This window comes from Drosophila subobscura, chromosome J (genome assembly GCF_008121235.1).
Source record: "Drosophila subobscura isolate 14011-0131.10 chromosome J, UCBerk_Dsub_1.0, whole genome shotgun sequence".
NCBI classification, from domain to species: Eukaryota; Metazoa; Arthropoda; class Insecta; order Diptera; family Drosophilidae; genus Drosophila; species Drosophila subobscura.
In genome coordinates this window covers 23,530,693-23,545,422 of record NC_048532.1, presented here as the reverse complement: position 1 = coordinate 23,545,422, position 14,730 = coordinate 23,530,693, and the positions used below count along the sequence as shown (strand labels likewise).

The window sequence follows — 14,730 nt, the reverse complement described above, 5'->3', positions numbered from 1 at the left end:
AGAGTATCCCCGTGTTTGCCCCTCCTCCACCGCCCGCTGTGTATCTACAAGTAAGCAACGTCTTCGGGTAAACATTTTAAGCTGCCAGCCCGAAAAACGCTAATGGGTAAACACAGATGCGGTCGGAGACGAGACTTGAGCCCGGAGCCCGGAGCCCGGAGACCGAGATGGGAATATTGCGGAGGAGTCGCTCGACTCGTCTCTTGCGTTTCTGGCGCGTTTTAAAACGCGGAAAAACTTTCAAGGAAATTGCCACTCGAGCTAAGTGCAAATCTTTCGATTAGCTAGTTAATCAACTCAATTGCGGAATTACTAGATTGGCTTTTCCGCGATAACCACCGAAGCAGCGGAGAGGGGAGAGGAGAGTAGGGAGGGAAAAAGCCCATATTTTTGATTTATCAATTGATTCAGGCTCCGTCTTCCACCTGCCTCTGTTATCAAGATGTATTAACCTCTAATCATAGACGTTGATTTACCAGCCCGAAGTCCCATTCCTCAAGAACAGAGACCCCTGTTGGCCCTATAAATAAGCCATTACCAAGCCCCCAATCATATATTAGTAATAACAATTGCCATTTATCAATAATTTTGAAATCGCTTTATGTTTCTGCCTATACCCCTACCCATACCTCTCTCTCTCTATGTTTTTATTTGATTTGTGCTCTGCGATAAGTGCCTGCGGAGAAGGAAGAGCTGGTTGATTTCAGAGGGAGGGATAGACGGATAGATCGGGTGCACAAAGAGGCCTCCTCCCAAGTATGACAAATATCTGAGTGGCCAATTGTTTTCATATCTTTAGCTCATATTTTGTCATAGCTTCGGCAGATTGTGCCATTTCTGGTTAAACTTTTGTGATTCAATTACATATAGTGAAACTGATATCTCGTTGATTCTGACGAGTAGTTCCTTATAGACATGCTGTCGTCACCCCCTCAACCAAATTGATTGTGATTGTGATCAATTTGCAGGTGACAAGGTAAAGGTAAACTTCTTCCGGTGGGTGTTTGTCATTTTCAGGCAGGAAGTAATACGTTATGGGGTGCCATAAATCTGCATTCTATTCTTACTCACATTGAAAATTCGCTTTGATATTAGTCACAGGTACTAGCATCTGTCTCTCTCTCGCTTTCTCTTTATATAGACTCAATATGAAACTCATTTAAAGGCAGACTTCATTGTCTCTGCGAACCTTGTCGGGCCCCACCCTTCCTCTTGTGGAGGCAGGCACAACAAAGCCAAATTGAAATGCAAACCGACTAAAAGCCCCCTGGACAACCCTCTTGCGAAGAAATATTGACTCAAAACGGAAGCCGCTCAACAGTGGCTAATGGTCATAATTAAACGTGGCATATTTGCATAACTTAAGTATGGTGAACGAAGTGGATTGGTGCTATGACTGGCTGAGGTGAGTGCTGATGAGTGGTGGAGGTGTAAAGTAAGCTTGAAACGATCCAGTCAACGATCTCCTACTCCATCTGGTAGTAATCGTTCTATATTCTACCCGAATTACTTATTGTATTTATTTTGACAATCCTCAACATGCGCTGCACCCAACGAGCAAGAAGCATTGCCTTGGGTCTTAATTTACAACTAATTGTCATATGACCGACTAGTTATGGCAATCAGAGCGACTTAGTTATATGATAGGGGTGTCTGCAGGTCTGCAGCGCACATGCAATACGTAATATATTAAATCAGTGGGATTTACCGACCATGTCTGGCCTGGGGGTGAAGGAAGCAGCACCTCTGGGCGATCGCTCGTCTAATTGAATGCTAAATGTACTTAAATATCTTTATAATTGACGCCACAGTGGGGGTGTCGTAAAAAGCACGTACACAGACAGAGCACCGCGTAATACTAGTAGGTTTGTTTGAGAAGGGGCCTTAAGAGTGGAGACATCGAACGAATCCCCCCAATCATACAATCACACAATCACTCGCTAGCCATCCCGCCAGCCATCAGCCACCACCCGCAATAAAAGGTATTTATGTTATTTGTCAAGTTTATCGCTCACGATAGTTCACGAGGGAGTTTGGTTGGGGTGTGTGTGGTGTGGTGTGGTGTGGGGTTGGTTGTGGTTCCTAATTAAACCAGGGGCTTTATCGTCTTGTAGCGATCGAAATTATTGCCACCGCAACTGTGCAACGCCTATGCTCTTTTATGACCCTCATTTTCAAATACCAGTAGCCGTAGCCCCATCATAATCCTTCATATGTACTATGTACATAGGTGTATACAGATATGGGATACTATATAGAGAATCTCAACCGATTGCTTGTTTATTTTTCAATTCTATCTTTTGATTTGTGGAGACCGATAGCTATAACAGGGGTGGGTGGGTTCGAACGTGTGTCTAATGATCAGTTAAAGATCATTCAACTCCTCCTCACGGAATGGGGGCTGTCTGAACGATCTCTAAGCACTCGAGGGAATGCTGAGAAATTGGTTGTGTTGTCCAGTGTAGCAGCCAAGAGATAAAGGGGCGTTGAAGCCGAGCCGCCTAAAGTGATTGTGATTGAAATGCAATGCCCAAAGTCGGCAAACAGAAGCAAACAAAAATCGGTGGGCAAGTGACAGAAAGACAGAGATGTTCAGAAAGCACCAAAAGCAGCAGCAAACACAAACATCCGATAAGGCGGAGAAGAGGCATCTTCGAGCCACATCAAACAGAAGCCAAATGAGCTTGTCGTGCCGGAAACTGTTCGGTGGTTGCCTGGTGCGATGTTTCGATGGTTCGACGGCGTCTTCAATCAAAGCCAAGTACTGAGTGCCTCCGGAGGTCGCTTGAGCTGCAACTGTAGGGCTGCCATGAGGAGGAGCCGATCAAAAGGTCCGCGCACGAGCGGATGCCCTCTGATCGCCGCATCATCCAAACGTCTGTGGGTCAAACAAACGGACGAGTAAGTCGCGGAAGGTGCCTTAATCCAAAGTGGCTACTGAGTTGCCTGCCAGCTCCAGGTAGTAGATGCGTATAGAGTACTCCCGAGTACTGCATTCTGCAGGAGGGGGCAAACACTTCTACTGGCATTCTGTTGGTCAACAAACACTTGTCGGCTACTGATCTCTTCTGGCCAATCTCTTCTGGCCGCGGCGACTCATTCCATCAATCTCTGCTGTCAATCTCCTGCGGCAAATAAACTCGAGTGCCTCCCATGCAAATACTCAATATTTGCTCTTGGATTATTAAGTGAGCAGCATCCCATTCCCATTCTCAAGCCCAGTTCTCAGCTCCCATCAGGTGTTCTTCTCCTCCCCATCCACCTGCTTTTTTTCTCTTTCCTATAAACTGTTTGTTTGGGCCTGTTTAATCGCTTTAATGTATACGGTATTTATAGCTGTTTAAATTCGAATTTTTGTATTGGAACCAGATAATAAATATAAATGTTTAACACAAATTTGAATTTTCAATGACTTGATTTACTCAATATATTAGAGATGATACTTCATTTGCCGCGAAATGCAATGCAACAAAAGCTGGCTGCTATGCAGAAACAATCTTGTGAATATTATTTGCAATTTTCAAACATTCTGAATGTTTTGCAATAAGCATGCTAATTTGAGGGCGACTGTGAGGCCCACCGATTACAATGGTAAAGTTCTTAATCCACAGAATGTGAACGCCTTTATCCTCACACTGCAAGACAAGATAGAGCTGTCTTTTCGTTCCAATTTATACGTTTTCCCTTGGTTTATTTTCATTTTAAGGAAACCATTTCATGGAAATGTGTACTACTGACCATTTACATTAAGATAAATACAAAAATTAAATTGTTACTTTTCAAAAATCCTTGTGCGCCGCCAGCCAACTGCCTGTGGGAGCCCCGGCATGTACAGAGCTAACATTTATAAAATGTTATTTAAACAGGAAAAACTACTCTGATCGCCACGCCGGAATGTGGCCAGCGGTGCGCTTATAAACTAAATCAATTGCAGGTGGAGGACGGCACAAATGGAACCGCACACGCGGTGGAGCTAAGCAAACCTGCGGCCCAAAGTGCCGCCGTGGCCAAATGTTTTGTTGTTGTTCGACTTTTACTCCTTCGAGGCCATGTGTCCAACCAAGTTGCTGGTGATCTTTTCGATTTTCTTCAGATCGGGCATGTTTTCCGCTTTGTACTGTACGCACTGCAACAATGATTGTTAATTTTATATTGTTAATTTTTGTTGCCAGCCCAGCGAAAGTCGTGTTCGCTTGATCCTCTTCTTCTTCTCGTACGAACCTTTACATTGTCCGTCATTTTCAGCAGTATGTGGCCCTTGGAATGAACGTATTTCATTGTGTAGCGGCAGTTTTGTGGATTCGCCATATACATGTTCTCGGCGGCAATCTCAAAGTCCTCCCAATTCTTGACAAAAACCATTTTTTTATTCAAGAGCACAAGAAATGAGGGAGCGAATAACAACAACAATGGAACTAGTGATGTTACAAATATATTGCCATATGGGAATATATCGTTGTTTTACAAATATTGCTATCGGTTGGGGGATTTTCAGCACTAGATAATCGTATAATTTTTTCATGCAATTCCGTCTCTGGCTGTAGTACAGGGTGACCATTTAAGGTATATTATATATATTTCAGTTTTGACTACGAACTTGTAATGTTACTTTATGGAAATAGGGGATTACAAATGACTATTCTAAACTGTCAATTACCAGGCAAATAAAATTTGGAAACAATCCAATAAAAAGAAGTCCCGAAAACTAGCCACTCTTGATTGATACTAAAAATATAAAATAGAACATCAAGACCTAGGAATATGATTTAAGAGGTATATTTTGGTATATTTTTGAGGTTTTTGTGGTATATTTTATCGATAATGCCCCGGTCACACTTTTTGCAATATTTATTGAAAATAGTGCTAAATTCGTACAATTTTTTCACGAAAATTCGTCGCTGGCTGCAATATTTATTGCAAATATGCTCGAAAAATCCACAGTTTAGCTAAATATAGCGCGTAGTAATACTCATCACCTGGTCGGGCAGGCCTGTGCAGTGAAATTCGGGTGAAACACTAACGAAAATGCAACGAAAAACGTAGACGAAAAAAATGAAATCTAGTCAAGAAAACCATGTAAATGGATGGGGAAGAGACGAGGCTACAACAACAACCACTGCAAGACCAAAACGAAAAACGCAAAAACAGTGACACGCAGAACGCAGGCAGCAAATACAACAACAAAATATATTAAATATAGTATTAAGGGAGATCAAATCAAACAAAAATAGAGAACAACAAAAGCGAGCATTCAAATCAAGTGTGACCCTCTCTCTCGCACTCGCTCCCCTCGCTGTCTCCCTTGAATGTGTGAGTGAGTGGGTCGGTTGCAGCCCACACACGAACACACCCACACGCAGTGCCGTAGCATAGTTGCTGTTGTTGTTGTTGGTGGGGTTGAAAAGCTATTGCCTGCATAACGGTTAACGCGTGACGTGAGATCCCACTCAAAAACAGTAAGGGTGTCCACCCCCCACCTTTCTCTTTACCCCTTTCGACGAGGCTCAGACCTCGGGAAGGCCCCCGCTCTCAAAATGATGGACAACGACGATGCGCTACTCAACAACGGAGGTCCGCAGTCGGGAGCGGAGACCGTCTACGGCACGGAGGACAACAATATGGTCATGTCGGAGAAGGTAACTATATGTACTTTCACATGTACATCCAAAAATGATATCATTTGCGCAGGAAATCTCTGTTAATGTAAATGATTCATGCGGGTTTCAGGGTCCCCTCCACTGATTTTCCCTTAACTTTGATAAGACTCTCTTCTGGTACTGTGTGTATAATCTTTTCTTGTATTTCGATTCTGGTCTCTCCACAAACAAGCGAAAGATAATGAGGCTATAAAAGTGTCCAAGCGGAAACATGCTCTCCTCTACAGTTATCTCTCTGTCTATGTATGTGGATACCCTCTTATTATGTAAAAACGCATCTCAGAATTGTTTATCATGCATCAGCTGACGGACTAATGCCACTGCGGGTCGTTTAGCCTCCTGGTCATTGACATTCAAACTGAAGAAAAGCAAAAAGAGAGAGTAAGGGAGCGTGCAAGAAAAACAGAAGGAGAGCGAGGAAGAGAGAGCCTTAGCCGGGAGCAGAAATCAATAAAGTCAGTCAGTCAGTCGGCGGCGGCCCTCAAATTTGATGACCGCCTCACGCAATTCCATGCCAACCCACCATCCCGCTCATGCTGCTCCTCCACCTTTCCAACAGAGTTTATTTTTATTCGATTTTCACCCCAATTCCCCGATTGATTTTGCACTTTATCAGCTTCACGAGCATTACCTTTAATCGACGTGTGCTATGCAAATTTAAGCTGTCCCTCCCTTCCTTCCGCTTCCCCTGACAATCACTCTCTACAACTGCCTCTCTCTTTTACAATGAGCTCATTCAGTCAGTCAGTCAGTTTTTCGAGCACATGTTCTCCACCTGATAAGCCCCCGCCGCCACCTGTACGCGGACTATTCGTAACTCTCTGCTAATTGAGTAATGAGGAGGAGGAGTGTTGGCTGCCAGCAATTTCAAGCGACAGAAACTCGTTTCTTAGGCCAACAATAGCAACCACGAAGAGTTTTTAAAAACGGGTCTCACCAAATAAGTTTATAAATATTTAAGCATGACGATAGCTACGAGTAGTTGGCCTTATAAGTGGGGTCTAAGTAGCCTTGGCCTAACAGCGGAGTTTCGGAAGCAAAGGCAACTTATGTTTCATGAGGCAAAGAAGTATGTACATATGTATATGGCAGAATATTACCCGAATAATAGAAATAGATCGATAGGCATTCAATCATCAAATTTTGTTGTATCTATTTAATCAATTCATTTCAATCAATTTAATTTCGTAAAATGCTTTGTTTCTCCTGTATCTAATGTCATTTCCCAGTCATGTACTAAACTTTTATTTTGGGTTTCCATCAATTTTAATTTAACTAGTAATTTAAATATATAGTTGAAGTTATGGTTTTTTATGTGTACATTACACCTTGTTTTTTTGTTCTTTTCTTTCTCTTTCAGAATGATCAGGTTGTCAGCATCGTGAGTTATCCTATATTTTTAGTTTCTCACTATTCTTCCGTTTCACTTATTCTGTTTTTCACCTTCCCCTGATTCGTATAAAATATGTATAAAAAAATGCACGCTAGAACAATATTCTAATAATAATTTTAATTTTTGTTTCCTTTATATTTTATTCTGTAACTAAATTTTTGAGGGGGAATTTTCTCTGTAAGTTTTCCACTTAATGCTATAATTACAGTCATGTTTCAAGAGCTTTCCATTCATACGAGTGAAAACCATTAAAAGGAAGCTCCCCCAACTATCATTCCGTTGAATATTATGCTACTTTTAAAGAATAAAAGGATTCCGACCATCTAAAATCCGGATCAATCAGGACCCGTCTGTTTACTCATAGAAATACAGATGGTACCCCTTTCTTTGCACCCTACTAATCAATCGATTGCACCCTCCGTGTTCGCATTTTACTCACTCCCAAAACCCACATAAAGAAATCAATTGAGACTGATGCACCCGTCCTCTATTCTCTCTCTGTCACGTGCCTCCTTGCAGGTCCAGCAACTGGCGGGGAGCATTTATCAGGAGTTTGAGCGGATGATCAATCGCTACGATGAGGACGTGGTGAAGAACCTGATGCCGCTGCTGGTGAACGTGCTGGAGTGCCTGGACGCCTCTTATCGCATCAATCAGGAGCAGGATGTCGAGGTGGAGCTGCTGCGCGAGGACAACGAGCAGCTGGTGACGCAGTATGAACGGGAGAAGAGCGCCCGCAAACAGTCCGAACAGAAGGTGAGTCGAAAGGTGGGAATCTAAGGCCAATAATATATTCTCATCCTGTCCCCTGCAGCTACTGGAGGCTGAGGACCTGGCCGAGCAGGAGAACAAGGAGTTGGCCACCCGACTCGAGTCCGTGGAGAGCATTGTGCGGATGCTGGAGTTGAAGCACAAGAACAGCCTGGAGCATGCCAGTCGACTAGAGGAGCGGGAGACGGACCTCAAGAAGGTGAGTGGAATGGAACGAGAATGCAAAAAATCAATCCACTGACATGTCTGATGTTTTCAGGAGTACAACAAACTGCACGAGAGGTACACGGAGCTGTTCAAGAACCACGTGGACTACATGGAACGCACCAAGATGCTGATGGGCTCCACGCACTCACAAATGAGCACCGCCTCTGACCGGATGGAAGTGAGCCGTGCGCGCCTCAATCCCGTGGCCCGCAGCTCTGGTCCCGTCTCCTATGGCTTCGCCTCGCTGGAGAACTCCGTCATGCTGGACACCGAGACCATCTGCAGTGTGGGCAGCCAGTCGGACGACTCGGGTCCGCCGTCACTGCAGAATGAGCTGGACATGAGCCTGCCCAGCACTGCGGAGCGGGGCGCCGCCACCGATTCGCTGCAGCAGCAGCATCAGGCCACCTCGCCCCAGAGCCCCCCCGACATCAGTCCCGTTGTGCCAAATGTGCCTCCTGCAAATGGTAAGTCGCCCCGCCCAGAAAGGTTCTTTGCCACTCTGCCACTTAAACACCGTACTAATGTGTCTACTCTTTACTCTCTTTTGATTTTTTTGATTTGTGTGTTAACTCGACTAAAACCCAAACCGAACCCCCAATGCTACCCCATCCTTTGCGTTCGTCAGTTGGTCGCTCGACCACCAAAAAGGAGCAGCGCTCGGACAATAATCTCTACCAAGAACTGTCCTTCCAGGACAATGAGGAGAGCGAAGAGAATGAGATTGTAACAGGTGAGAGCGGAGAGTCGAATGCTCGATTGGAGAGGCGATTTCTTTCATGTGTCTAGGGTTTCGGGATAACTTTCTTTAATTTCCTCTTCCCAGCATTACTAAATGTCACTTTTCCTGTTCCCTTTTTCATTTACACTACCGCTACACTCGTGTGAAACACGCATCCTCTTTCTGCGGCGGAACGAACTCCCCTCCGTAAAGGCTGCTGGGTACATCCCGGAGAGTACGCATCCTCAGGTAGGTACCACCACCACCACCACACCCAAACCCCAGACCATCCACAGCCAGAGCAAGTAGAAGTGCAAGAAACTGCACCACAAGCAAAGCCACAGCCATATGACTCCTACATATATGGTTTCATCTATATAACCTGTAAATACATCAAATATCATGCAAGAATCGACTGAAAGCTAAGGATCTTCTGCTCTAGCTAGAGTTGTTTGTGTGTGTTTTCTTCTTTGTGATATATGTTGGAAATTATCCGATTACCACCATGTGCTCGAGAATGTGTGTCCCATCCATTAAGCAAGCGGAAAAAAAACTTGAGATTATTTGAGACAAATAAAAAACTGTATTATCCGAATCCGAATCTAATGAAATTTCTCTTTCTTTTATGCCGAATTCTTCTTATCCCCACCACAAATCATTTTGTATATCCTCCCACCACCAAACCCCACACAAATAATTGTATATTCGAACCCCTGAAGCAAACGACAACTATTTCGGTAAGTCTGAAGAAGCTGCAGAGATCGTGCTAGATCCGATCATTAATAGTAGATTCTATAGATAGCATATCTCCTAACATTTCCCCCCATTTACTCTTTTGCTTCTATCGTAAGTAGTTATCGTAGAATCATCATTGGCATTCGGCTCTAAAGTAAATTTTCCAATTTTTGTTTGGTGTTTGTGTTCGGTTTTAGGACATTGGCTAAAGAATTCTTACGTTCTCCTCTTGGTTTATTAGCCATAATTAAATCATAATTGGTTTTAGATTTCCATATCCTTTCCTTTTAGTTTTAGTTTCGGTTTTCTGTCTCCCATTTATCATTTACACTTGAGTTCCACTTTGGGATGCTCTCCCAATGCTTTCATCTTTTCTGTCTCTTTATGGATCTATGAGCAATGTCTTTTTCTCTTTTCTAATGATTCTTTCATACACATTGCAGGCATGGGCAAGGAAGTGGAAAATCTCATCATGGAGAACAATGAGTTGCTGGCAACCAAGTAAATATCTCACCCTCTCTCTCTCCTTTGCTCGCAAAATCAATAAACTCATACAACCCCATCCTCACTGTGCCTCAATAGGAATGCTTTGAACATTGTCAAGGACGATCTGATCGTCAAAGTGGATGAGCTGACGGGCGAAGTGGAAATTGTGCGCGAGGAGCTGAGTGCCATGCAGCAGTCGAGGACGAAGCTCAGGCAGCGCATCAGCGAGCTGGAGGAGGAGCTCAAGAAGACCAAGGAGCAGGTGAAGCAACAAAGTAAGTCGATCCCTCCAGCAGCTGGAAGCCACAATTTCTCACGTAATTCTCGTTTTGCAGACACCGAACAGGAGGAGAATGATGTGCCGCTGGCACAGCGCAAGCGTTTCACTCGCGTGGAAATGGCCATGGTCCTCATGGAGCGCAACCAGTACAAGGAGCGTCTGAATGGAGCTGCAGGAGGCGGTGCGTCTCACAGAGATACTGCGCGCCTCGCGCACCGTCGACAACTTGGACAAGAAATCGAAGCAAAGCATCTGGAAGTACTTTAGTAATCTTTTTACGTGAGTTTCCACCACAATCCACAAACCACAAACCAAAACCCGGAAATCATTGTATGAATGTCTCTTTTTTGATAGCCCCTCCAATCGCCCGACGGAACGCATTGCCGACGGGCTGGGAGGGGGGCCGATGTTTCGTCACACCGGGGGAGGAAGCCCAGCCCACAGCCACGGATCCCCAAGTCGTGGAAGTGGGGACAATCGCCTTGCCTTAGCCGGCTCCCAGCCGCCCATGCATCCCGCGAGCGCAGGGCTTGCCAATGCTTTAGTGATGCCCAAGGACTACTCTGAGGACGGGGGATCGGAGCGCATCAGTGCGAGGAGGCGGGAGCAGTACCGGCAGCTGCGCGCCCATGTCCAGAAGGAGGACGGACGGCTGCACGCGTATGGCTGGAGTTTGCCCATCAACAAGACAAACCAGGAGGCCAATCCCAGCCGGCACTCGGGCGGAGTGCCGGTGCCCGTCTACTGTAATCCCCTAGCCGAGGCCTCGCCCCACATGAAGGTATTCTGCGCGGCGGGCGTTAATCTACACGGGGGCTTCACCAAAGACGGCCAATCGTTGATCCCCGCTGAATCGCCCTACGCCCCCAAGTCCACGCTTAAAATCACAGAGATCACGAGCCCCACTGCGGAGCAGAGCGTCGAGGCGCTGGACAGACAGATAGCCCGCGCTAGCTTGGAGACCCTAGAACCAGAGACGCAGCTCAGCTCGTTCGTGTGGATCTGCACGAGCACCCACGCGGCCAGCACGGTCAGCGTGGTGGATGCCAACCAGTCGGCCACCGTTCTGGATGCCTTTCCAATCTGTTCCTCCCACTTGCTCTGCATCGCCTCCGTACAGGGAGCCATGGAGAGCGACTACGCGCTGCTGGAGCAGTCGGAGGTGGTCAAGGCGGGCGAGATGCTGCAGCGGCCCGGCGAGGGCACAGAGCTGCTCGGCAAAGTGGAATTTGTGCGCGTGAAGCCCAAGTCCGAGGACGAGCAGAACAGCAACAGCAAACTCCAGCAGCAGCAGGACGAAGAGGAAGCCAAGGAGGCCACTGAGAAATCAAATGAGCCACTTCCGCCCGGAAATCCTGAGGAGCCGCTCGTCAATGTGGAGGCCATCAAGATACGCCAGGCCCTGCCCGGCGCCCCACAGCGCCTCTCCAGCGGCAACAGCAGCGACGGGAATCCGACGAACAACAACAACAGCAGCGTTCTCTTTGGCACCAAGTCGCTAAACCCCATTCTGGGGACGAAGGAACGCGAGGATCCGCCCATGAGTTCGGTGGGACCGACCATGTGGATGGGGGCACAAGATGGCTGGCTGTACGTCCACAGCGGGGTGGGGCGGTGGCACGAGTGCCTACACCGCGTTCTCTTGCCGGATGCCGTCTTGGCGATTGTGCATGTGGAGGCGAGGGTTGTTGTGGCGCTGGCCAATGCCCAGTTGGCCGTGTTCCGCCGCCAGACAGACGGCCAATGGGATCTGAATAGTTATCACCTGGTGACGCTCGGTGATCGCAATCATTCGATACGTTGCCTCTGTGTGGCCGGCGAGCGCATTTGGGCGGCGCATCGCAACAAGATCTTCATTGTGGACCCCATATCGCTCAACATTGTGCACTCGCTGGACGCGCATCCGCGCAAGGAGAGCCAGGTGAGGCAGATGGCGGCCACAGGTGCCGGAGTCTGGGTATCCATCCGGTAAGAATCAGAATCCCACAATATATGCAGGGCTGAATGATTTTTCCGATTCTTTCCCCTCAGATTGGACTCCACGCTCCGTCTGTATAACACGCATACGTTTGAGCACAAGCAGGACGTGGACATTGAGCCGTACGTGTCTAAAATGCTCGGCACTGGCAAACTGGGCTTCAGCTTTGTCCGTATCACCGCTCTGATGGTGTCCTGCAACCGCCTGTGGATCGGGACCAGCAACGGCGTGATCATCTCAGTGCCATTGGCCGAGGTGCAGCAGAAGACAACATGTGAGAGGAGGAGAAGATAATTTTCCCGTGAAGATAAAACCAATTCTAAACTCCCTTCTCTTTCTCCGTTTCAGCCGATCCTCACGGCCAGATGCCGTTGTGCTGCATGGCCAATGCTCAACTCTCCTTCCACGGCCACCGCGATGCGGTCAAGTTCTTTGTGTCCGTGCCGATGCTGCAGCAGCCGAATCTAAACGGCGGACTGACCTTTGTGAACAAGCGACCCGATATGCTGGTCATGTGCGGAGGCGAGGGCTACATCGATTTTCGCATAAGTAAGTCCGGCGCTCCTCCTGCAGAACAGGACTTGGCATCCAAGCTATAGCTGGAACGCAGCCAGAATGGAGCCCAAGAGCAATCAACAGCCATACATATGTATAACCATTCCATAATCCATATCCTCCCATCTGCAGGACATGATAAATTCGATGCTAGCGATAATGCAGCGCATTTGATAGTTTGGAAAGTCGATACGTAAGCCTTACTTTATTCTTTCGTTTTCTATGATTCTATGATTTTCATTTTGATTGATTCTATGATTGATTGCCTTCTGTTTTGCTCTTACTTTCTCTCCTTTTGTCTTCATACGCTTTTTGTTTACGTCCTTCCTTTGATTGATTTCTGTTCTTACTTTCTTTTAATCCGATTTATTCGTGCATTCTCTGCCTCCGCCCGTAGTACCTTCAACTTGTAGTCCGCCCACCCAGGGATGAGGGGATGAGCTTTTCCTCCCCCTCCGTGTACTCCGGTTCCAAGTGGAATGCAGCATTTGTCTCAGCCGTGACCTGAACCTAAGCAAGTTTCCTTTATATTTGGTTCATGTTTATGAATGTACCATTACATTTTGAAGCTATGAAACGTACTGTATCACATGCTACGCGCACTTCCACACCTGTCCTTTGTCCTTGCACATGCAGCAACCTGGATGTTGTTCCTCCACAAATTCTGGCCTCATTGGTGTACCGTGTCCCCCTGTCTTTTGAGCACTTTTAATCGGTTCGGATATTTTTGTACATTTGTTTAAGCTTTAATTATTTACTCATTACTCAATTTAATATTCTTTCCAAATGTAAAAAGACTTCTACAAACTACCAAAGAACGTGGGCACACCTCTAACTGAAATCAAGGAACACCCCAACTGTTGTTGGCCTTGCAAATGAATATACAATCCCCAAATGCAAATAACTCATCCCATAGTAGTTTTGGACTCACCTCGCTTTCATAAACACCTTCCACACATCCATTAATTAATGACAACTATACTTTTTGCAGATGATAATGACATGGAGAACAGTATTCAACTGGAACCAAACCAAACGATCGAGAATCGGGGCGACAAGAGCTACTTGATTGTGTGGCATGTTAGTCAACGTTGAGGCCGATCGATCAGATTCTTCGGCTGAAACGAGAAGTGCAAATGATACATTATAATATATATTTATAGCAGTTACGAGTACTATCTAAATACGCATATTGTAAAATCTACTTTATTGTGCAGGCTAGCGAATGGAACACCCTTAAATCTTAGTATTTATCTAACAATACCCCAAAATCCACACGATGACAAAACACCAACTAACTCTTAATTTACTCTTAATTTAAGTTTAACAAAAAGATGTTTCGAGTTTTCGAGGGGCTCTCACAATTGTTTCTAATTGCTTCATTCAAACCAAAAAAAAAAAAAAAAACAAAACAAAAGGGAAACCTGCAAACAACGTTATTCGTCAGTGATAGCCAGCTAAATATTAAAACTATGTATACATAGATATATATTCATGGTAGTAAGATTTAAATTTGTAAATTTTATGCGCTCTGCAGGGAGACAACAAACAGACACAAAACACCACATTTACTTTACGAGAGCTACTCGTAGGAGGATATGATATAGGAAGTTGAATGGATGGACATAGTGAAAGTTCGCCTGCCTTTTCAGGGGGATATTTCTACGTGATTTTTGTTCCAAATATGTTTCTTTTGTATCTTTATTGGTTTTATTGTGAAGCAAGGAAGGCGTCGCGACATTTAGACATACATAGTTATTTTGTTAAATAATTTTAATCTTTAGTTGAAACGTTTCAAGCCCTAATTTTGATTGTTATTCATTTGTTTGTAAGAGGCCTATGTTTAACAATAAAACGAAAACCAGACCAAAATGCTTGCTTTTCCCCAATACCAAAAAAACATTAGATTAATTAATTACACAGTTTTTTATGTTTTCCAAAGGTTTA

The 14,730-nt window shown here is 45.5% G+C and overlaps 2 protein-coding genes across 2 annotated transcripts; one reads left to right on the top strand and one right to left on the bottom strand.

Moving 5' to 3' along the window:
• Nucleotides 1-3,667: 3,667 nt before the first annotated feature.
• On the bottom strand, nucleotides 3,668-4,415 carry LOC117894145 (signal recognition particle 9 kDa protein). The gene is made up of 2 exons (XM_034801039.1): nucleotides 4,222-4,415; nucleotides 3,668-4,126 (listed from the first exon to the last, which is right to left on the bottom strand). Exons 1-2 carry the CDS (start codon nucleotides 4,360-4,362, stop codon nucleotides 4,034-4,036), a joined length of 234 nt encoding a protein of 77 aa, XP_034656930.1. The 5' UTR covers nucleotides 4,363-4,415; the 3' UTR covers nucleotides 3,668-4,033.
• Nucleotides 4,416-4,850: 435 nt separating this feature from the next.
• On the top strand, nucleotides 4,851-14,172 carry LOC117894124 (JNK-interacting protein 3). The gene is given in 16 exon segments (XM_034801010.1): nucleotides 4,851-5,636; nucleotides 7,018-7,038; nucleotides 7,570-7,806; nucleotides 7,865-8,020; nucleotides 8,081-8,495; nucleotides 8,657-8,761; nucleotides 8,963-8,998; nucleotides 9,469-9,486; nucleotides 9,928-9,985; nucleotides 10,067-10,245; nucleotides 10,306-10,412; nucleotides 10,414-10,529; nucleotides 10,605-12,218; nucleotides 12,282-12,502; nucleotides 12,577-12,777; nucleotides 13,775-14,172. Coding segments are annotated over 16 exon segments (3,690 nt in total). The 5' UTR covers nucleotides 4,851-5,534; the 3' UTR covers nucleotides 13,879-14,172.
• The last annotated feature ends 558 nt before the right edge of the window (nucleotides 14,173-14,730 follow it).

Coding starts and splice junctions, on each gene's coding strand:
- LOC117894145 (XM_034801039.1), bottom strand. CDS start 4,362: ATGGTTTTTGTCAAGAATTGGGAGGACTTTGAGATTGCCGCCGAGAAC. Junction 4,127..4,221: donor AAATGACGGACAATGTAAAG/GTTCGTACGAGA, acceptor TCATTGTTGCAG/TGCGTACAGTACAAAGCGGA.